A 25103-nucleotide genomic window follows, 5' to 3' on the forward strand; every position below is an offset into this window, starting at 1 on the left:
CAAAAACAATGTAGTCAAAATCAGAAGGGAAATAACAAATTGGGAAAAAAATCTTTATAACGAAAAACTCTGACAGGGGTCTAATTACTCAAATATACAAGGAGTTAAATCAATTGTATAAAAAATCAAGCCATTCCCCAATTGATAAATGGGCAAGAGACATGAATAGGCAATTTTCAGGTAAAGAAATCAAAAGTATCAATAAGCACATGAGAAAGTGCTCTAAATCTCTAATAATTAGAGAAATGCAAATCAAAACAACTCTGAGGTATTACCTCACACCTAGCAGATTGGCTAAAATGAAAGAAGGGGAGAGTAATGAATGCTGGAGGAGATGTGGCAAAATTGGGTCATTAATGCATTGCTGGTGGAGCTGTGAACTGATCCAACCATTCTGGCTGGCAATTTGGAACTATGCTTAAAGGGCTATAAAAGACTCCCTGCCCTTTGATCCAGCCATACCATTGTTGGGTTTATACCCCAAAGAGATCATAGATAAACAGACTTGCACAAAAATATTTATAGCTGGTCTTTTTGTGGTGGCAAAAAACTGGGAAAGGAGCGTATGTCCTTCAATTGGGGAATGGCTGAACAAATTATGGTATATGCTTGTGATGGAATACTATTGTGCTAAAAGGAATAACAAACTGGAGAAGTTCCAGGTGAACTGGAAAGACCTCCAAGAACTGATGCAGAGGGAAAGGAGCAGAGCCAAAAGAACATTGTACAGAGAGACTGATATACTGTGGTAAAATCGAATGTAATGGACCTCTGTACCAGCAGCAATACAAAGACCCAGGACAATTCTGAGGGATTTATGGTAAAGACGCTACCCACATCCTGAGGAAGGACTGCAGGAGAGGAAACATATAAGAAAAACAGCTGCTTGAACACATGGGTCGGGGTGGACATGATTTAGGATGTGGACTGGAAACTACCACACCAATGCAACTACCAACAGTTTGGAAATAGGTCTTGATCAAGGACACATGATAAAACCAGTGGAAATGTGTGTTGGCCATGGGTGGGGGGAATGTGGGGGGTGAAGAGGAAAGTAGTAGCATGAATCATGTAACCATGTAAAAAATGAATATTAATAAATGTTTAAAATTAAAAAAAATAGTAACCATGCACAAAAATAAAAAAATCTACCTCACCCCTCAGGAAGATAGGAGAAAGGGATTATAAAAGGTGAGGAAGGGTGTTACTGATAGAAAAGAGGTCAATTGGAGGATATAATGGTCAGAAGCTAAACACTTTTGAAGACAGACAGAATGAAAGGAGAAGGAAAAAGAGAAACTTGGGGGGAATAGGAAAGAAGAGTAATATATAGTAATCATAATGATGAAAAATTTTTTTACAAGTCTCTAATAAAGGCCTCATTTTTCAAATATGTAGAGAAAAACAGAATTTCGAAGAATTCAAGTCTTTCTGCAATTGATAAATGGTAAAAGGATACGAATATGTAGTTCTCAAAGTAATTAAACATCTATAATCATGTGAAAAAATGATCTAAATCACTATTAATTAGAGCAATGCAATTTAAAACAACTTTGACAATTGATCTTAAGCCTCACATCTATCAGACTAACTGTTATTCATAAAAGGAAAATGGCAAATATTGGAGGGGATGTGGGAAAATTGAGACATTTATGCATTTGGGAGGGAGTTGTTAACTGATTCAACCATTCTGGAAAGCAATTTGGATCTAGGCTCAAAAGGCTATCAAACAGCATACAGTGAGAATGGAGTATGAGACAAGTTAAAGTATAAAGAAATGCAAGGTGAAAAGCAAATGATCTTGAATGAAAAGGAGAAGAGTTCCAAAGAGAATGTGTAAACAGGATAAAGAGAGAAATTTAAGTTAAATCAAGGAGTGTGTAGGCATTCAGAACCTTGAGAGGGACTTTTGGGAGGTTAACTGCCAGCCTTGGGTGGAGGAGTGGAAGTGATTGGAAATGTGAGAGGAGTGTCCAGCTGCAGGACTATTTTCTTCCTCTGATCTGACTGTTGTTCCTTGAGTATTCCTGATAGGTTCTTGTTTGTTCCTGAGTTATTTGTGTTTGTTCCTGATCTGTTTAAATCTACCTGTGAGACTCTTAAGAGAGAAATCCATCTTGAACCTGAACTGAACTATTTTTAACTCAAAATATCTTGTAGGCTTTAGCCTGCAAACCTTGGTGACTCTACCACCTGGTCACCAAGTTTCCTTCAGGCAAATTGATCTATTAATCATTTCCAAAAACTGTCTTGGAGAGGCTATAGATTAATGAAGCTTGGACAGGGATTTGGGGTTAAAAGCATAGTTAGATTAGGGTGCTAGATAGTCTCGAAGACAAAGAAGACAGGCTTTTGCAAACTCCTTAGTAGATGGATAGAGTATAGATGTCTTAGTTTAGGGACTTTCCTGAACCCTCCTTTTTATCCAACCCTTTTATTTTACAAAGTTAAACAATTTATTGGCAACTATACATCAGTCAGATTGTGTTTGTGAGAGTTTCAGGACTGAGGGTAGCCATCTTGCCCTCTGAATCTTGGACATACAGAGATAACAAACTTCTGATACTACTAACCTTCTGAGTGACCAAACTCACATCTTTCTATACCCTTTGAACCAACAATTCCATTTTAGGTTTGTATCCATAAAAGAAAAAATAAAAAAGGAAAAGGACTTAAATGTTCAAAAATATTTAAAGCCTTTTTTTTGTAGTAGCAAAGAAATGGAAAGTGAGGGGATGCCCATCAATTGAGGAATGGCTGAATAATTAGTGAAGTAAGCAGAGCAAGTAAAACATTGTACACAGTGACAGTGATATTTTATGATGAACAGCTGTGAATAAATTAATTATTTGCAGTAATACAATGATACAAAACAATCTCAAAGGACTAATGATAAAAATAATGCCTTTTGCTTCCAGAGAAAGAACTGATAGAATATGAATCCAGACCCAAGTTAACTTTTTTCACTTTCTTAATTATTTTTTGGTCAAGTTTACTTCCACAGAAGGATTATTGTGGATTAGTGGAAGTGGTAGATATACAACAAACAATAGTAAAGCATTATAATAAACTTGTATTGGACAATAGCATAGATCTAGGTTTTGGGGATAAGAAATCACTATTTGATAAAAATTGCTGGGACAACTGGAAAGTAGGTTGATAAAAATGGGTATGGACCAGTATCTTACACCATTTGCCAAGAGACAGTCAAAATGGATACATGATCTATAAATAGAAGGAATTATCATAAGTAAATTGGAACAGGCATATTACCTATCAAATTTATCATTTGGAGAAGAATTTATGAGTAAACAAGTGATGTAGAATATTGTGCAATGTAAAAATGGATAATTCTGAATACATTAAATTAAAATGTTTTTGTACATATAGAGCAAACCTTACCAAGATTAGAAGAAAAAGAGAAAATTAGGGAAAATTTTTATAGGCAGCATCTCAGATAGAGGTCTCATCTAAAACATACAGAGAATTTTGTCAAATTTCTATGAATAAGAGTCATCTACTAATTGATAAAAAAGGATTAATATGGGAAAATGTTATACATGATTGCACTCTAAAATCTACATCAGATTGCTGACTATCTTAGTGTGGGGTGTGATGGAGGAGGAACAAAGGGAGGAAGGGAGAGAATCAATTCTTTTTAATATTGGAAATTGTTTTTACATTTAATTGCAGAAAAATAAAATATAAAAATTTAAAAAAACAAAAAAACTATTTACTACAACTTGTCTAGTCATTCTTCAACTGATGAACATATCCTCAATTTCCAATATTTTGCTACCATAAAAAGAGCTGCTATAAATATTTTTGTACAGATAAGTCTCCCCCTGCAGCTCCACCCACCACCTTTTAAAAAAATCTTGGTATATAGACCTAGTAGTGGTTTTGTTGTATCAAAGGGCATGCACAGTTTAAAAGTCCTTTGGGCACAGCTCTAAATTGCCCTCCATAATGATTGAATCTGTTTACAACCACCAACAGTGCTGTAGTGTCACAATTTTCTCACATCACTCTAACATTTGTTATTTTTTCTGTCAAATTACTCAGTCTGATAGGTGTGAGTAGGGGTACTTTGGGTTGTTTTCATTCGCATTTCTGAAATCTGTAGTAATTTGGAGCATTTCTTCATAGGACTACTGATAGCCTTAATTTCTTCATCTTAAAACTACTTTTGTTGTCCTCTGACCATTTATCAACTGGGGACAAATAGTATTTTTTAAGGACAAAAAAATGAAAAAAGAGAAAAAACCACCATTACTAATCAATTTATTAAAAAAATTGAAAATATGTGCAATATATAATACTTATAGACCTCAAACCTGTACAAAGTGTTTGGGTGGGAATATTTTCTCACATTTCTTCTTTTGAGCTTTATTTATTCTTTATAATTTTGCAAAATTCACTTGTCAAGTATGTGCAAATGTTCTTTCTATTTACATGATTATTGTGATTTTGTATGTTATTTTATTGTCCTTGCTTACTTCATGCTTTATCAGTTAATGTGGATCTTTCCATTACTTCTCTGTATTTTTATTTGTCAATTTCTTATAACACAAAAATATTCCACTACATGTCGATATACACAATTTGTTTATCTATTTTAAAAAAGTGGGCATATACTTTGTTTCTAACTTTTTGTTACCAGAAGGAGTTTTGCTTATGCATGGTCCAATACATAGTCTTCTGGTTGATCTCCCTGCCTGAAGAGAGAGGCAGAAATAAACTTTTTTTATAATGCTTATTATTTGTCAGGTGCTTTACAAATATCTCATTTGGTCCACACAACAGTCCTATTAGGTGAATATTTTTTATCCCTAGTTTACAGTTGAAATGGAAGCAAATAGAAGTTAATTGATTTACCCAGGATAATAGCTAATGTGCATGAGTCCATATTGAATTCAAGATTTCCCTAACTCCAGACCCATCTCTTAATTCATCATGGTCACTTAGCTGCCCCAAGTCTTTGCCAGCTACAGCTAATCTTCCCCTCAAATGTCAATGTGATCCGTTCCAATGCACAGATCTGACCATGTCAGTCCTCTCCAAAAAACTCAAGGTCCCCATCACTTCCAACAGGGTGTATGGGATGTTTGGGGAAGACTGGAACCTGTGTGTGAGGGCTCTTTTCAGGGCTGCTCATCTGCCTTTGGAGTCTACTTTTCATCCAACTCTCACCTCTGGTTCCAAGAAGATATAGTGTATATAGCAGCCACACTCCAGGAGAACCATTTCAGCAGATCAATTCAAACAGGTTGAGAGTAAAGGACATGCCTCAAACTCTTGGTGAGTTAGTAGTGATTCCCAAAGTGGGTGCTATCGCCCTCTGTTAGGTGCTGCAGCAATCCCAGGAGAGCGGTGATAGCCACAGATGCATTTATCTTTCCTATTAATTGCTATTAAAATTAAAAAAAAATAATTTCCAGGGGGCTAAATAATATTTTTTCTGGAAAGGGGGCGATAGGCCAAAAAAGTTTGGGAACCACTAAGTTAGAGGAATATTTATCCCAAGCAGGTGAAGACAATTTTTCTCTATGGTGATGCAGGCAGCTGAAGTAGGCAATGTGGAGTGCTTAGAACTTGGTCAGACATCAAAGATGACAAAGTCATCCACTGCATCAGCTCACAGCCATTCATCCCAACTTTTGTCTTGCCATTGGACTCTGATGATTCTGGGAGAGTGAGGTGAAGGATTTTGTGCAACTCTGCTTCACCAAAGTCCAAATCCTGAGCAAATCAAGACATTATCACTGGATGTCATGTATCCTCTTCAAAATGAAGGACAAACATGATTTATTACACATATAGCTTGTTTGAACATCCTTGTTTGTTGTCTTCCCCTTTCGATGGAAAGTCCCTTGAGTGTAGGGATTGTCTTTTGGCATCCCTAACCCTTAGTACAGTGCTTCTCACATAAGAGATGCTTAATGAATGTTAATTGACTGATATTCTTCATAGTAATTTCTCCAAAGAGAAAGGGAAAACAAACATGAGATAGAAATTGCCACAGCAAGAATATCCCAAGGTTGTATTGCTAGAATTCTGACCCAGTTTAGGATCTGGACTATAAACTTAATAGTCCCCTTGGAATTCCATGCTTTACAAGGCACATTCTACCAGTAGATAGCCAGCCAGTAAGTTAGGTGGTATAGGGGACAGAATGCTGGACCTGGAGGCAGGCAAATCTGATTTCAAATCTGGCCTCAAACATTAACTATGTGTATGGCTCTGGGCAAGTCATTTTGCCTCCATTTCCTCAAAATGGTAAGAACATCACCCACCTCACCGTATCATTGTGGGAACCAAATTAGATGTTATTTAAAGTACTTGGTACTGTACCTGGTAACTATTAAGTTCTATATAAATGCCTATTCTCTTCCCCCAAAAAACTTTTCTTCCCTTGGGCTTATGAGGTAATCCATTTTAGGTTCATTGAAGGTCCATGGATTACAACAACAAACTCTATGAACTCTGTTATTTGCAATTATTGTTTGTTAATATTTACTGAATAAAGATAGAGATAATCACAAAAATGGTCTGATTTGAGTTCACTATAGACAATCCCTTTATGCCTCCATAATCAAATCACCACATCACTACAACCTTTTTGTCCCCAGCTTAATGGCAGCTAGGTGGGGCAGTGGTTAGAGCCTGTTCTTGGAATCAGGAAGACTGATCTTTATAAGTTCAAATCAAGTGTTACACATTAGCTGTGTGACCCTGGGCAAGTCACATAACCTCACCTGTCTCAGTTTTTTCCTCTGTAAAATGAGCTGGAGAAGGAAATAGCAAAATATTCTTGTATCTTTGAAAAAAAAACAACCCACAGCTGGGCAAAATAGAATTGCATATAATTGAAACAACAACTTAAAAAAATCAACAACAAGCCTCCCATGACTCCCAATCCTCATAGCCTCTGAGATATCAGCTTTGTCTCATCTTTCACATAACTTCAGTTTCCTCAACTGCAAAATGGGAATGACATCACTCACTTCATAAGGTTGTTTTAAGAATTAAATAAGATGATATTTGTAAATGTAAAATGATGCCTGGTAGGACAATTAGGTAGGTAGCACACCTAGTAGGCTCTCTCTATATGCTTATTCCTTTCTCTCTCTCTCTCTCTCTCTCTCTCTTTTTTTAAATGGGCTTACAAGATAATCAAGACTTGGGTTCATTGAAGTGCAAGGCAACAAACTTTAATGATCTCTGTGTTTTGCAATTATTGTTTGTTAATGTTTAATTCCACGTTTTCTTGTCCTATTGACTGTCTTATCTTGTCAAGGCCTGACCTTGGTAGTATTATTCCAACTATCCCCTGCCTTTACTTCTATTCCTGTGGTAATGAGGGAAGTAAAAAAACAAAAAACAAAAAACAACAACAAAAAAAACCCACCAAATCACAAAAATGTGCTAATTGGAGTCCATGACAAACTTTTTATATAATCTCAATTGGGTCCTCATTGTGGCAAAGCAATCTTATTATGTCTCCCTAATCAACTCACTATTTCACTAAAATGGTTTTTCTAAACCTTTTGTCTCCTTTCAAGCCTCTCAGGGCAAACCCTGCTCTCACCCTCTCAGGGAACAGTCATTCTTATATTTAACTCATTTACCAATAGTTCCCCTTTCCTCCTTCCCTTCCTCCCTTTCTCTCTCTCTCCTTCCTTCCTTTCTTCATCACATCTGTGATTTTATTCTATGGGGAGCTCTCTCCCTTCTTTCCCTCCCCCTTCCTTCCAGCAGAGTGCTAATGGCATATGACATAACCTGTTAGACAGAGTCCTGGTGTCATCAGTTTTGCTGATCTTTTTGTTTGTTAAAAATATTGATTCTATGGGGAATAGAGGACATATTAGGAAATAACTGTGGTATATAAAAAGCAAATGGCATCAGTAAAACTTGAAATAAATTTAAGAGCCCCTGATACTTTAAAATACATTGCTATAAAGGGTAGTGCTCTCTCTTTAATCAGAAAGCCAAAGTCCATTGGAAGTTTATTCTGAGTATAGGAGTTATTAGCTGATTGAGCTGGTTTGCAATCCTTCTCAACTCTGGATTGTAATCCTTCTTTGCACTAGTAGTAAGGAAGAATTTCAATGGGTCCATCTGTGGTCACCGTACTTGGTTTACTGCTCTGTATATCTTGTCTGCTCCTCATTTTGTCATGGAGAAAAGGATTTGGAAGAGGAAAGCTTCCACCTGGTCCTGTTCCTCTTCCCATTATTGGTAATATACTGCAGTTGAACCTGAAGAATATCCCTGAATCTCTTTGCATGGTAAGTGAGCATTTCTTTCTTTTGTTGGTTTCTTTCCCTACTCTAGTAGCAGTCTATGTTTTTTGGGAGACGATCTTCAAACAGATCATTCTAATGAGTATGGAATGTTAGAGTAGCTAGGTTGGTACCTTGCTGGTTTTCTGGATCATATTTTGATTTGTTGTAGTGGGGTATCAGGGTCCACTGCCTTAGTTGTGGTGCTATGGAGTTCCTCTGAGACCCATTCCATAAAAAGCGCCATCTCCTATTAGTCTATTTATGCTAACCTTGAAGTCACTACAAAGTAGATGGAGCAAATTCCATCAGACTCACTTGAAATGTCATGGCCATTAAAGGAAGAAAGGGGTTATTTCATGTGTTTCATTATTTCTGGTTTCCCTAGGAATGAGTAGGTCCTAGGAACAGGTAGGGCCTCTGATAGATCAGAGAGGAGGCTTTCCCTGCACATTCTTCTATGGGAGCACTAACACAACCTCTGTGCAGCCCCAGTCCTTTTATATAATCTGAAGTGTATCTGGCTGAAAGCAAGTTCCACCTCAGGAAGAATCAGCATGTTCTGAACTCAAATCTGTAGATCTTGAAATTATTGAAAGGTAGCCTGTGACAGCAGAAAAGGTGTGGAAGTAGGATTAGGAAGGGCTGAATTCAAATTCAGATTCCACAATTTATTAGCTTTGTGTCCTTGGGCAAGTCATGGCCTCTCTGGACCTGTTTCTTGTGTCTGTAAGAGGACATTATTAATAATTATTATATCCACCTCACAGGATTGTGAACAAAGATGAAACAAGGTTCATATATAAAAACCTGACCTGGTAGATTGCCAAAATGATGTCTTTATCATATCCTTCCTGGATATGATCTTTGGGGCCTCAGTTTCCTCAGTTGTAAAATGATATGGTTGGATTAGAATAGGAGTTCTCTTAACTTGGGACTGTGAATTCCCAGGAAGTCCATAGATATATTACAGTGACTGTGAATATACCTGGGGAAAAATGTCATTTTAATTTTATTCTAATTCAAGTGGTTTCCTTTGTAATCGTGTGTTTAATTTAAAAAATATTTTTCAGATTAATGCTTAGGATTTACCAGACTACTAACCAGATCCATTGCACAAAAAATATTAAGAATCTCTGGTTTAGATGATCTCTGAGGTGTGTTCCAGATCTAAACATATGATCCAGTGATAATAGTCTGTAGAATTTCTGGTATAATGAGATACAAGACTAGCAGAACCTTTTCTGCTCTAGAATTTCACTTACAGCATTGTCCTTATTCTGTCCCTAATTCTGGTTTTCTCATGGCTTTAGATGAATCATAATAGCATTTGAATAGTGATTTAAGTTTTACAAAATACTTTATAAATCTTATTTTATTTGCAAATGAACCCTGAGATATAGGTGCTATTCTTTTCCTTATTTTACAGATAAGGAAACTGAGGAACCTAGAGGTTAGGTGGCCTGATTGAGGTTACATGGTTATTAAGTATCTGAAACTGGATTTTGCTTCAAGTCTTCTTGATTCCAGGTCCAGTGCTATACCCAGTGTGGCACCTAGTTAAGAAACATAAGCTCAAACTCTCAGCAAGGTTGGGGACATTATAGTGAAGTTATAAAGTGCAATTCTTTAGCCATGCTTTGGATTGCTAGCCTAAGGTACAGAAGAAAATTTTAGCCCTTTTTAGCAATGGATGGCTTTTGTTGGGTGTATACATTTCATTCTTTCTGTTGTAAATGTCAGAAATATTTTGAAGGGGGGTGATGATGGCTTGAGAACTTTTCTTTTAAGTTCAACAATAGTAATCCAAGCTGTTTATCACCAGATTCAGTGGCAACCTTCTCATAACTATCTACATCTCCTTTCACAGCTAGCAAAAGAGTATGGACCAGTTTTCACTCTTCAATTGGGTATTCAGCGAATTGTTGTGTTACATGGATACAAGGCAGTGAAAGAAGCTCTGATTGATCATGGAGACCAGTTTGCTGCCCGAGGACATATGCCAATTTTTGAATTCGTTTCCAATGGATTTGGTATGTTGCTTTTTGGTGAAGAGAAAGAAGAGAATAGGGACATGAATAGTATTCTAAGAAACTGATAGAAATACATGCATTTTCAAATCAAATCTCCTAAGAGGTAGAATGTTAAGGAGGATTATAGTAAGTGGTTAGGTATATGGGGTATTCATGGGAAGACTAGTACCTCTGGTGTGAGAATTGTTGATCCCTTTTCAGGGCTGCTTTTCTCCTTTGGTGTTCATCTGGCAATCAGTTCTTGTCAGTGGCTTCAAGAAGTTATAGTATGCACAAGCGTTACACCTTGGTAAAACCTCTACAGGTGGGCCAAACCAGGCTGAAGCAACCAACATGTCTCAAACCCATCAATGAGTTTGGGAGGTGTTTGCTCCAGGCATGTGAAGACTTTCCTTGACAGAAGGGGTGGATGAGAATAATTTGTTCCATTGGCCATGAAGGGGGCTGAAATAGGCACTGTGGAGTGCTTGAGCTTGGTTAGACAACAAAAAAGGCAAGGTCAAAGCTATCACCAGTCAGTCATCTTGACATTTGTCTTGCTAATGGAGTCTAATGACTCTAGAAGAACGAGAGAGGCTGCTGATTTTGTGCAACTCTGTCTCACTTACATTCAGTTTAGATGAGAGTCAAGAGACATTACCAATGATGTCATCTTGGTTCTCTTTGATTATGAAGAACAACAGTCAATCAATGAATAATATAGAATATATTTGTCCTTTCTGTAGGGATGCAACTACATAGTTTCATGTTATTTATTATAAACAGATAAAGCAGAAAGAAAGAGATTAAAGGAAATGAGAAAGAGAAAGAAAAGAAGAAAGAGAAAGAAAGAAGGGAAAAATGAGAAAATGAATGATTGTGAGGGTAGAAGAGTCCTAAAGCAAAAATATTTATATTTCTCATCTCTCTAGATTTATAATTTACTGTAATCATTCACTTCTCAGGTGATATTTTCAAAGATCTATTGTTCTCATTCATTTTCCATTAGTTTGGAAATTACTCCTTGCTGATCAGAGATAGAGTGATTAGAGATCTAGCACTTACACTTGTATCCTACTACTGAATAATGACTGTAATTTTAGAGCCTGGTTTTCTTAGGAACATGTCTTCTGATAATCGGGCCAGTGTCTTCTCCATCCTCTCTTTGTGAATATATTATAAAAATGTCAGATACCTTGCTGAAATCTCTTTCTAGTATGGCATGGTTCTGTCTAAATCTACTAGTTTGGTAAAACAGTTAAAAAACAAAGAAATTAGATTAGGCTAAGAAGACCTACTTTTGATGAACCCATGGTAACTTTGATTGATCACCCTTTCTAAGTGTTCACTAATCAACCTGTATTAAGAGTAGCAAGAAAGTGAATAACTGAGAGAAGACCTCACAATGTGTAGGACATTGAGACCTTTGACTTACCACAAATCTTTTATTGGGCTTGTGCACAATTATATTTGTTGATGCTAATAGCTGAAAAGGGTGAGTGGCCACCAATAGATACTCAAGATTAGAAAATGTATGGCAATATCGATGAATTGTGTAGGATTTGCTCCACCCACCACTGTTGTTTTTGTTGTTGTTCTGTTGTGTACAACTCTATGTGACCCCATAAACCATAGCTATCCCTGGAGTTTTTTTTTGGTAAGGTTACTGAGATAGTTTGCCATTTCCTTCTTTAGCAAGGTGGTAAGAGTTCAGGATTCTAGACAAGATTCCTGGGTAATAGTTAAAAAATTAATCTTAGACTTGTCATTCCTAAGCTATGAAACTTTGGGTGAGTCATTTCATCTTTATCAAATTCTTCATGTAGAAAGTAAGCGGTGAGGACTAGACAATTTCCAAGATCCCTTGGCTATCCTAGTCTATAAATCAATGAAATTATATCTAGAATAATGGCAGAAGTTTAAGTTTCCCCCCCAAAAATTTTGCAAAGCCATTTCTGCAGATTGCCATTTGCAAAATTGCTCTCCACTTAAGGGTGTTTTTTTTTCCTGAGGGGATCCCAAGGCAGAGCAGGGGCTACTTAAGCAATAGAGGTAACTGTGTCATAAGATCAAGAGTATGTTAGTAAATGACATTTGTAAGGTTAGTATTGATGGAAGAGAACAGAAGCACTTTACTGGGGAATCCAGATATTTTAAAGCAAAAGTGACTTTTTCTTCCAGAGTTAGGATAGAAGAGTGGTAGAATGGAATAGTTGGTAAGGATAAGGCTCCTCCTTTCACTCTCCATCCCCTCAACTCCATAAAGATATGGAAGACTAAGCAGAATATGGCCTTTACCACATTAGCTTTCTCCCACTGCCAAATCTGAGCTTGTGTCTGAAGAACTAGAAAACCATACCAGGTCTCAGGGATCTTGATCTTAACTTTTTAGTAGATCCAAAGAGGCCTCCCAATGTTAGATTCTATTTTCCAAAGAGCTATCTAATGAAAAAAAAGCTGAATTAAAAGTCAATTCCAAGGAATATTTTGTAACTTTCTTGTTCTAGACCTCTCTTATGAAGGATCTTGAAGCACAGGGTAGAGAACTTCATTGTGATAAAGGTCCTATGGAAATAGAGGCAAAAGAAAGGTTCCCAATGTAGGGACTGTTAGATGAGGGCAGTTAGGTGGCACAGCAGATAGAGTGCTTCAGGAAGACTCATCTTCATGAGTTCAAATCTGGCCTGAAACATGTACTAGCTGTATGACCTTGGACAAGTCACTTAACCATATTTACCTCAGTTTTTTCATCTGCAAAATGATCTGTAGATTGAAATAGCAAGTTTCCCTTGGTATCTTTCCCAAGAAAATTCCAAATAGGGTCAAGAAAAGTCAAATACAACGGAAAATAACTCAACAATAGCAACAGATGAAGTCCTTGTTCTATATCTGAAATTAGAGGATTATATTTAAAATTGGAAAGGTGTGATGTCTTCAGGGAAAGAAGAATATGACATGTTATGTCAGATTTCATGTATATACCATAGAGGTATGGTTATACCTTTGCCATTGCTCAAATCAACTACATTTTTGTATAACTGATATATTTTGCTTTGACTCAATAATCATTTTCCCACATGGCAACTTTTCTTAAGAAAAAAATAAATAGAAACCTGAGAAAAGCACCCAATATAGGAATTGCTATGGATGCAACAATGTGGTTTTGTAGCATTATTAAGTATACATCTTGTAACCCATAAAAATATAAGATACAGAGACTCTCATTCTGGTCCCTTTGTAAGTAGCATCAGTAAGACTGTGGTCTAGCCTCAGAAGACAATATTATCCTTCGGATTCTGCATCATTAGATGTGAAGATAGAAACTAACTTATTCTATGACCATTCAGGGTCTCAAACATCTATATTGATGCCAGATTCCCTGGGTACTTCACATCCAGGAGGGGGATGTTGTGTCATTTAAAATCACTTGGGATACTTGGAACTACATTTCCCATGATCCCTAATGGGTTTCCTATTTTGGATTACATATTCAAGGTGAGGGATGGTTTTTAAAATAGGGGGAAGTGACTTGGAACTTCCTCTTTAGCTACCTGAGCACGCGGAGAGAGAAAAGGTAAATGGCTGAGGGGAGGTTGGAATAGATTTCTTACAGATGCGTGGTCAGTTTATCTCTATCAGCATGGCTTTTATTAAAATACTATTCTTCCTTTTGATCTTGGCCCTCATCATTTTTAATCATAACAGTTTGGCACACCAGAAGGTTGAAATTCTAACTCTCAATTTTCCAGATAGCCTAAAGAGAGCCATGCCTGTTTTTTGGCCGTCTTGCTCAGCTCTTTTGGGCATTTTTTTTAAAAAAGGAAAGTGTCTTTCCTTGCCATGCTTTTGCTAAAAGCAACAGCACGTTTTTGCCTCAGGCGGGACTCAGCCAGCCAGTCCAGCCCAAACCACCTTAGGAGGTCAGGCCAGCAATTCTGGCTTTTGGCTTTAAAACCAAAATGCCAGTCCCAGTGCCCGTGATCTTTGCTGATTTTACTGATGCCTCATATCCCTGCTGGCCCACTGGTACAGACCACTGCCTCACGTTCCTGCCCACTCTGATTTCTGCCACTTTTGCTGACTCACGGGAGCAGACCACTTCTCTGAACCTGCCGCTGGTGCTGCTGGAGTCCAGAACCCTGAGGCCCAACAGTGATGACCCTCCCCCCCCCCCCCCCCCGGCTGCTGCTTTAACTGCCACCCAGTCCTGACTTGCCGAGATCTTCAGAAACTTCTTCAGCTGCTGCTAAAGATTTGGTATTGCCCCCCCCTCTTGGTAATGGCCTGCATTCTAGCCCTCCATGTGTTTCTCTAAAGACCTAATTTAGGCAACCCCCACAAGCTCTCCACATGGATATTTTCTACAAAACTAACCTAAGCTTTTCTCTAGCCCCGAGCCCACAATTGGCACCCACGTAAACCTAGCGTCTGAACCTTGAACTAGTGATTACTATTGGGCCGCATGGCCTATTCACCCCCATACCTGCTCAGAACTTTGAAATTAAAAAAAAAAACAAACTTAAACTCAGCAGAACTCATTCAAAAGAACCTTAAATTGAACCAGGGGTGAACTTTTAAACCTCAGAACTGAATGAGTTTTATTTCTGTTTTAAAGAGACTGTATCTTACTGTATTTTGCTAATTAGTTTTGTAAATTAATCTTGCTTATTTCGTTGATTTCCTGTTGCACTGAATCATTTTAAGTTAATGAAGTTCGTGGCTGCTAGATTAATTCTGTTTGTCATTTTGTTGTAACTCCAAAATAATGAGAAAAATATATTAGAACTGGTAAGAGGTTTTGACCAGCTTGTTATCTGATACTCATTATATTTCCTAATTTATTTCAGGTTTCATTTTTACTGTAATCAACAACAATGCTATGTGCTCGTACCATTTGAAAGTCACACATTTTAAAGTTATAAATCACCTTAATTGTGTCCAACTTTGGAGAGTTTGATGCCTGCCTTGAGATTTAAATTGTAATTTTATGAGAGGTCTTTTAAAAATTCACTTTAGATGCTTAGTACTCTTATGTATAAATGATAAGGTATTTATGCATTTATTTTAAAGAATTGTTGTCTTAAAGGATAAGCTTTATATATTTTATTGTGAAGAATTGTTGTCATATATATATTATATTAGTCTATGTTTTAGCCTCTTTTATCAGAAGGGTCTAGAATTCTTGAGGATAATTTAGACCAGAAGGTTTTTTTTTTAATATCAGGTTTTTATATGGAAGCAGTAACAGAATTTGTTGAGAAACCCTTAGCCAAGGTTTAAAAGTTGTAACAAGTATATGATTTTTTTTAACATCATTGTTTATTGTTTTAAAATGTGTTATTAGAAATATGGTACTCTATTTGAATGTGCATTGTGAATCTGCTATTACACTCATAGAAAATCTCATTTTTGAGTAACAAAACCCTTCTAGTTCTAAGCTATATATATATATATATATATATTTGATTTTTAAAACATTTTTTTTAATTAGAGCAATTGTTTTTTCCTTTTTCTCATCTTGTACTGGAAGTACATATATAATCATTATTTATNTGCCCTCTTTTCTTTTGGTTTAAGATCCACTGAAAAAGACCAGTCTTTTTCAACGGATCTCAGGGGGGTTATGTGTCATTTAAAATCACTTGGGATACTTGGAACTACATTTCCCGTGATCTCTAATGGGTTTCCTGTTTTGGATTACATATTCAAGGTGAGGGACGGTTTTTAAAATAGGGGGAAGTGACTTGGAACTTCCTCTTTAGCTACCTGAGCGCGCGGAGAGAAAAAAGGTAAATGGCTGAGGGGAGGTTGGAATAGGTTTCTTACAGGCGCGTGGTCAGTTTATCTCTATCAGCATGGCTTTAATTAAAATACTAATTTATATATTTATATCAGTCTTTATTATTTTTAATCTTAACAATGTGGATGTAGGGTCACCCGATATGTTTGTGACTGATGGATGAAAGAAAGAATGACTAGTGGGATGTGTGGCACAGGATAGGAAACAGGGTTGATAGAGGAGAAAGTTAACAAATACCTCCCTGACTCCATTCTATTTTCTTAGAACAAGGTGGTTAGGTCAAGGGTCCTTAGGCTCTGACTTTTTCAAAGGGGCTAATCAGAACATTGGAGTCAGGCTGTTCTTCTTCCTGCCTCCCTTAACAGGAGTTGGTATAAGCAATGGAGAGAGATGGAAGCAGCTTCGCCGATTTTCCCTGATGACCATGAGGAATTTTGGGATGGGGAAGAGGAGTATTGAGGAGCGAGTCCAAGGAGAGGCAAAGATCCTTGTGGAGGAGTTAAAAAAAACTGAAGGTTGGTATTTCTCTACTTTATTACCACTGACCTTAGAATAATTTATTGCATCCCTGGTAATCTGTGCAGAGTGAGGTTGGTCCAAGGAATTAATATAATGTGAAACTACCTTGTATATATTTAAATATTCAGACCCATCCTGTGCATATGTCCATAACTCTGTGGTCATTCTTAGCAGCCTGAAGGGTCAAGATAACTGAGAACAGAGAATAGGAAGGAGTGCAGCTCTACTAAGGGGTTCATACTGAACTTTTAGGGGGCATTGTGGTGTGGTTGATGGATCTGTGAGCTCAGGGATCTGCTCTCTTCAGGTATCCTGGGTTTTGGTGCCAGCTCTGTTAAAAGTGCCCTTGAATTTTGCCACTGTGCCAGTAGGGTAAAAGGAGGTACCCATGTTGGACTTAGGGACCTTTTTGTCTCTTTTTTTCTTTTGTAAGTTGCTATGACCAAAGAATTTATCACTCAATAGCTAATGTATTGCAGAGTTTCTCTATGCTGGTCCTTGGACAGTGGACTCATGATGTTACCACAATTGTACTTGTAGAATCAGATTGGTAGAACCTGTCCAAGTCTTATCTTTACTGTCATTAGCCTTCCAGAACCCACAGTCACCTCCATTTTATGAGGAACATTTAGAGGAATGACTTTTAGAAGGGAGTTGTTTTAATTACTTTTCCAATGGAGAAAATCTCCCAAGAAGCCAGAAGCACTAATTCTGTTACCTTTGGTGAATAATTGCAGGGGGAAAGACCTTTTTTAATGATTATTTTGGGGCATCAAGGGATTTAGTTGCGTTCTTGATATTTTGCTTATTAGTTAAAGGAAGGCAAGCAGGGCTAAGAAGAGATTAGTAAGCCCATGAGCTGACTCACATGAATCTCTTGGAAGTTTTTTGTTTGTTACATCTTCCTCCTCCCCAATCTAAGTGCTCTACCTGGAAGCTGGGTGTTGCTGTTCTTCTATTTAATTTGAAGTTCATCAGGACCACAGAGCACTGGAAGAGGGCATAAATAGAGTTCCTAATGCCATATATTCTATGTAATAATTACTTTTAAAAATGTAGAAGTTGAAACCTATGGGTACCATTTGTAAATGTGTGTGTGTGTGTGTGTGTGTGTGTGTGTGTGTGTGTGTGTGTGTGTTTGCATGACTGTGAGCATATTAGGTAAGAGGAATTGGGTGATATTAGGGAACTTTCAGACTTTGGTCATAATTAGTTATACTGTGCTCTCCTACTTCTGAATATATCACCAGGAATAATATAGGAATAAAAATAGAACAGTATTACCATTATACTGTGAAACCTGGAACCTTTACCACTCCTACATAAAGCTGGATTTCCATGACCTATAAAAGATGCCTATTTTGTAGGCAACTGACACCAGGGGAGAAGCAGTGTTGCTTAGAATATTTCAGAAAGGTGACTTAATTCTCAGAGAACTTACAATAAAACTTATAATAGAACTTACAATAAAATAAAAAAGGTCCTCCCCTGCCCCCTTTCTCTTTTGTTTCAGTGTCAGCAGACCCTTCTTCTTACTGAGATATTTAGGAACAAAAAAATTCCCTCTATCTTTCTTTTTAATCTCACCCTATCCATAAGCACCTTCCCTATTGCTTACAAACATATTTAAGTTTCTTTACCATTTTCATTTTTTCCAATAATTCTCTTGAACTTTCATTTAATAGCTGTTAGTTTTTTTTCTTGTTAACCTCCTAGTGAATTCCATGCCTACTCTAGTCATATATACTCATCCTTTCATTCCCTCTTTCTCCCTTTATAACCCTTGCTATCTGGCTTTTGACTTTAGCACTTTACAGATATTAATGTCCTTAAATCTGATGGCCTTTTCTCAGCTCTCATTTTCCTTGACATTTCTTTACAAAACATGTTTTTTTTTTGTTTTTGCTCAGTCTTTCCCTCTCAGGACCAAGTCTATCACATTCTACTCCAACATCATTCTCTGATGGGACTATGTCATTGGCTAATGGGACTATGTCATTGGCTCAAATCCCCACTTACTTTGCCCCCACCACCACTGCCATTTTTAGAGCCAAATTATCCTAGTTCAGCATAACCAATTAATTTTGGATTGGTTTTTATAAAGGTATATTTACATCAAGTGCTAAGAAAAGTAAGATTTAACATGCAAAAACCCAAACCAAAACCAAAACCAAAACAAAACTTCCTTGATACCCTGAGAGCATAATTCCCTTTGTACTACCTTGTTCTCTAGGGATGGGGATAGGCTCAGTTTCTACATAGCATCACTCCTACAAATTTACGTCCAATAAAACAGTCCCTACCTGTGCTCTGCTCTACAAGATATGCATTATTATATAGCCCTTTGGACATAGTTCCAAATTGCCCTCTGTAAAGGTTAGATCAGTTCACAGAGCTCCACCAGCAATGCATTATTGTCCCAATTTTGCCACATCCCCTCCAACATTTATCATTTTCCTTTATTGTCATATTGGCTAATCTGTTAAGTGTAAGGTGGTACCTCAGTTTAATTTGCATTTCTCTAATCAAGAGGGATTTAGAACATTTTTCATATGATTATTATTGATAGCTTTGATTTCTTCATCTGAAAACTGCTTATTCATATTCTTTGATCATTTGTCAATTGGGGAATGATTTGGATTCTTATAAATTTGATTTAGTTCTTTAAGCTTCAGTATTCTTTGGATGAATCACAATCTATCTTCAACCCTTCAAGTGGGACTATCTCCAAGGTTCTGTCATTGATCCTCTTTAATATAACCACCACCTTGGCCACTATCCTCCTTCATACACCCATGGAACCAGTCTAGGATGCTGAGCTCAAGGTCATGGGTGTAGCAGTGTCTCCCAAATCACTTCTCAGCAGTACTCACAGTTATCATTGAGGGGATAAATAATTGTTGAAAGGGCCCCACTTTTCTTATCACCACTATCTTCAACTGATGACCAATTATCAACAATAGGCAGATAAGTCCAATGCCATATGAGTCCTAGTCCAGCCCTTGCAGTATCATCTAGAGAAGCAACTTCTATGGAGAAGGGGCTGGCCATCTCCACCAATTTGTCAGCCAGTTACCCACCAATTGCTATTCATAGGGCAGATGATCCAACCTGGCTAAAGCAGGGGAGCATTGTGAGTGAGAGACAAGAGGCAGCATATGCCAGTCATGGAAACCTATGATCACTGCCTTAGCATCAGCTCTCCTTAGACAGTCTAGGATCTTGAACCTACAAGTATTTGGAAAGTCAGGAATTCCAGTTCAGTGCCTATAGCCATCATCCTGGGATTACTGATTGAAATAAAAATGTAAGTAGTTTTAAAAGTAGTAAGGAAGAAGTCTGAAAGCAAAAGTGGGTTTGGGTGAGGTGATGAATAGAAAATTTAGAAATGAGAACTAGTGTGGTATATGGAGAAGAGCATTGGATTTGAACCAGGAGAATATTTGGATTAAATGCCACTTTTTGATGCTAGTTGTATGACCAAGAGGAAATCAACAAACTTCTTGAGTGTTAGCAGCTGTGTCTATAAAATAGGCATTATGCTATTTTGCACATAGGATTCTAATGCGGGTCAGTCAAATTAGATGCCTCATAAGGGTGGTTTGTTTTTAACATGGCTATGCCATATAAATGTCAGCTAGAATGCAAGCTGGAGAGGAAAACTCAAGTTAGGTCGTACCTAAAGGTAGGCAAACTCTCCCTTTGAATTACAACAGCAATGTTAAAGTCTCTCTCTCTCTCTCTCTCTCTCTCTCTCTCTCTCTCTCTCTCTCTCTCTCCCTCCCTCCCTCCCTCAATTCTTTAGGATTACCATGTGACCCCACATTCATCCTTGGGTGTGCTCCTTGCAATGTGATCTGCTCTCTCATTTTCCAGAAACATTTTGAATATAAAGATCAGAAATTTCTATATTTAATGAAGCTTTTACATGAACAGGTCAGGATTGTGAGCTCCCCTTGGATTCAGGTAAGACCAATGTTCTATCCTTCTAGGGATCAGTATATTTTTCCTTCATAGAAACTAGGAGTTTGGCTAGAATTCCTCACGCATTCTATTGGCAGGTACAACAGTGAGATCCTATAATGGTTCACATTTCCCTCTTCATTAATCAAGATTAAAGGCAGAAGTCATCCTTATGTGATCTGATTTGAGGGACATTACAAGACTCTTACCTGGTGTAGTCCCAGTGAGTCACAAATTACAGGAATTGAATGTTTATAATGCATATTATTACAGAGAAGCTGACTTTTCCCCTGAATGCCTGATTTTGGATCAGGATAGACGAGCTAGCTGTCCATCTGGAAGGCAATAAGCAGAATTGTTAGAAGATCTCATAATGAGAGAGGACAAGAAATTTTCTGTAGAAAATCCAAAGAATTGAGAGTTAAGGTCACGTGGTTCCAGGCAAGCAAGGAGTAGTATGCTAAAATACTTTTAGAGGGCTTATGTTAGGTATGATGAGAAGAGTAACTATTTTGCACTGGGAATCTGTCTCACCCACATTCCACCATCTTCTGAACATTATACAAATTCTAAAAGAGACAATAATTTTGTCTTTCTAACAAAATATGATATATTTTTCTCTTTTTTAGGTCTATAATTGTTTTCCATCATTAGTACATTACCTCCCTGGACCTCATCATGAACTAATAAAAATTTTTCAATTTTTGCATACATTTGTTTTGGAAGAAATCAAGGAACACCAAGCGACACTGGACCCCAGTAATCCTAGGGATTTAATTGACTGTTTTCTGATGAAAATGGAACAGGTACAACGTGAGCCTTAGCTCTGAATCTCAGTTCTTATGGGTTAAATGGTCTGTGTATTAGAAGTTTTTTTCCCCCAGTGACACCCTCATTCACAAATATAGAGCAGTAAATAATCATATATTAAAGATAATATTATAGAGCCCTATATGGGACAGGCAGAAGAAATAGAAGATGGGATCCTCTCCCTAAAGGAATTTCTAACCTAACAGAAATAAGGAAGCACATGTAAGGACAAGAAAAAAATTATCAGGCATGTGTAAAGAAAGACAAATTAGATTATAAATTGAAAATTTAAGTAAAGAATGAATTTGCAATTAGCAAGAAGCATAAAATTTAAGGAGTGTTAACAAAGGCTTAATTTAAACTGGAAGGATTAAATCTTGGTCTGGGTCTTGATGGAGGTCCTAGGCAGTAAAGACTGGACAGAATACTTCAGGATTCTGCAAAGACAGTGGGGCATAGGGAGCTTTAATCTGAGCAGCCATATTGGTTATCAAGTCAAGATGGTGGAGAGAGAGGTTCCCCACTTTCCATCTCCTCCATAAATAACAAAGAACAAAACCAAAGGGATGAAAAATCACTGAAAAGACATATAAGGAGGAAAAAAATCAACCAAATGAGAAACAAAACTAGAACACAGCCCTATGCTAATATAATTTTTATGGAGTAACTGAAGTCCCCAAAAAACCAGAAGCATAGCAAAAAATAAAAGATTTCTTGGAGGACATCCTATAATGGATCAATGACCCATATAAAGGAATGAAGTGTACTCTGAGGTCATCGCTTAGAGTTTTCTTACCAGATTAACCAGAAAACACATTCATTAAATGAAAACACATTTAGTTTAGCAAAATAACAAGATAGCTGGCAAGGAAAATCCTCCTTTCTTCAGCTTATATGCACAAGGATATATTCTCCCACAGATTCCTGCTTTGTTGGTGGATGAAGAAATATGAGAAAGGCCAAATATTTAGACCAGAGCAAGAAAAAATTACACAGTCTCTTATAATGTTCTCTAGTTGTTTCAGGTGTGGGAGTCTTAAGAACACCAAATTCTTTTTTCCCCTTCATCACCCATGGTGCCCGTAGACCCTGCATGACTTGATCTTGAATTATGTCTTTAGAAATTGCTTGGGATTCCTATATTTCTCATCATTAGTGCATTGGGTATTTATTATGTCTTCAGTTTCTGACCTCAATACCAACATCATATGGTCAAAGCCAAATCACTAATAATGCACTATGTATATAACAGTATTTTAATAAGGGTAAAGTAGGAAAATGTACATGGAACCCATTTGTATAAATTGCTCTCTATTAATATAAGTTGATCATTTTTTCTTACTCATTTGTTAAACAAAAAATCCTATTGATCTCACTAAACTCTTATATGGTAACAGAATTTATTAGCTTATTAAATCAGGTGGAAAACATAAGCTTACTTTCATATAGTGCTTGTGCATTTCTTGCTCAATCTTTTCAATTGTGTCTGACTCTTTGTGACCCCATTTGGGGTTTTCTTGGCAAAGATATTAGAGCAGTTTGCCATTTCCTTCTCCAGGTCATTTTCCAGAGAAGGAAACTGGCAAACAGATTAAGTACTGTTTCACTGTTTCTAGGATCACATAGATAGTATGTTTCTAAGACTGGATTTGAACTCAGGAAAATGAGACTTCTTGACTCTCAATCTGGTACTCCATCCATCGAGGCACCTAGCTACTTGTGGATAGCTACAACTATTACTGATATATACTATTTATACTATATCTGTAAAGATATCTTGAAAGATAGTATGAAGGCAGTTCAGTTATGTTAAATTTAAATAGAAATGGATCCCTTTATGCCTCATATTTTTTTAGAAAACCCAACAAATTAACATTAGCAGTCATATTGCTTATTTATTTTGCTAAACATTTTCCAATTATGTTTCAATCTGACTACTTCTGTTCTGAGGGCTGAGTTTGACACTTTTGTTGAAGTAGACAGAAAGCTGACCTCAGAGCAGTACAAAACTGAGTTCAAGTCTCATCTGTGACACAAAATGGTCCTGTGATCTTTGGCACATCATTTATCTCCAAAGTGCTCTAGACAACTCTCTTGAGACTAAGTTTCAGATAAAAGTGCCCATTTTACATTTACAGAGAATATTTTTTCACCTGGAAGTTCCCTTGTTTTATAGATGAAGAAACTGAAACATAGGGAAATTAATGACTTTCCCAAGATCAAGATCAGAGCTGGTTTCAAACTGAGATCCTCTGCCTCCAAATCAATTATGCTTTCTACTGCATCATGCTTTCTCCCTTAAATTTGAATTTATTGTGCCAAATTATTTCTAGGAAAAGCAACAACCATTGTCTGAATTTAACATTGAAAACTTGGTCAACACTGTAGCTGATCTATTTGGTGCAGGAACAGAAACAACAAGTACCACCCTGAGATATGGATTGTTGATGCTCTTGAAACACCCTGAGATAACAGGTAGGATATGGCTAAGATATGCAATAATATACATCCATGACTTAGCAATGGGAGGAGATCATGGTATTTTTGAGACTTTTTTTTGGAAACTTCTGTTGTTATTTTAACATATTAAAGCCATTATATATTCAAGTTTGCTTCTTTCTCCGCCTCCACTACTGACCCTCTCCCCCATCTTTGTAAAGTGGCATGTAATTGTTAGGGTTAGGCATAGAGATAGTGATAGGGAAAGAGGCTATTGCCCAGAGTCAGAACTAGAAAGAACTGAATGCTTGAGGAGCCTAATCACTGAACTGACTGGTTACACTGAGTTCTATAACAGGTCCAGATTTAGCCTCCTCACCATTTCCTTAACCAGATGCTGCTCGGCCTCTATTTTTATTTTTTCTTTTCTTTTCTTTTTAGTTCTGAAAAAATTAAAAAAAATTAATGCAGGGTATTAGTTTAGTTCCATTCACAAATGTTTCAGAAAATTACACTTTACACTTCTATTTGAATATCTCACATAATTTCCTAATTCAAGAAAAGAAAATAATGAATAAGTATGAATGTAGCCAAAACACAAACCATTATCTTCTTTACTATGACTTCATAAAATGTCTGTACTTTCCTAAGGACATCTTGAACTAATCTTGAGGACATGAGACATAGGTGCTTCAAGGGATTCTCAGGTGACTTAAGAGACTGAAAATGGAATTTTCAACATTTGTCTATCTATCTGTCTATCTATCTATCTATCTATCTATCTATCTATCTATCTATCTATCTATCTATCTATCTATCTATCTATCTACTTGTCTATGTGAGGGTCAAGTGGACTATTTACCAATGTAGTTTGGTGAAAATCTGAGAAAATATGAGAGAAGGCAGGTTTTGCCTCAAATTTTAAAATTAATTTTTATTTATATTGTGACAGAAAAAATTCATGAAGAAATAGATCGTGTGATTGGCCACAATAGAAGTCCCTGCATGGAGGACAGAAATAAGATGCCTTACACTAATGCTGTGGTCCATGAAATTCAAAGATACATTGATCTCGTCCCCACCAGCCTGCCTCATACTGTGACTGAAGATACTCAGTTTCGACAATATCTTATTCCCAAGGTCAGAAGTATTTCTTACTAAAACACAATATTTTATTCTCTCTCTCTTTATTTCTCTCTTCTCTCTCTCTCTCTTTATTTCTCTCCTCTCTCTCTCTCTCTCTCTCTCTCTCTCTCTCTCTCTCTCTCTCTC

The 25103-nt window shown here is 37.0% G+C and overlaps 1 protein-coding gene across 2 annotated transcripts in view; it reads left to right on the forward strand.

Annotated features, from left to right (window-relative positions):
- Nucleotides 1-8114: 8114 nt before the first annotated feature.
- The window catches only part of LOC123238232 (cytochrome P450 2C19-like), a 23269-nt gene continuing 6280 nt past the window's right edge, over nt 8115-25103 (forward strand). Inside the window, exons 1-7 of one of the 2 annotated variants that reach the window (XM_044665713.1) lie at nt 8115-8298; nt 10163-10321; nt 16466-16615; nt 20425-20585; nt 21212-21388; nt 23726-23867; nt 24784-24971. In XM_044665713.1, coding sequence (XP_044521648.1) covers nt 8115-8298; nt 10163-10321; nt 16466-16615; nt 20425-20585; nt 21212-21388; nt 23726-23867; nt 24784-24971 — 1161 coding nt within the window. Of the gene's footprint in view, nt 8299-10158; nt 10322-16465; nt 16616-20424; nt 20586-21211; nt 21389-23725; nt 23868-24783; nt 24972-25103 lie in introns of both variants that reach the window. The other variant, XM_044665712.1, reaches the window with a different exon arrangement.

Source organism: Gracilinanus agilis, chromosome 2 (assembly GCF_016433145.1).
Source record: "Gracilinanus agilis isolate LMUSP501 chromosome 2, AgileGrace, whole genome shotgun sequence".
Lineage (NCBI taxonomy): Eukaryota > Metazoa > Chordata > Mammalia > Didelphimorphia > Didelphidae > Gracilinanus > Gracilinanus agilis.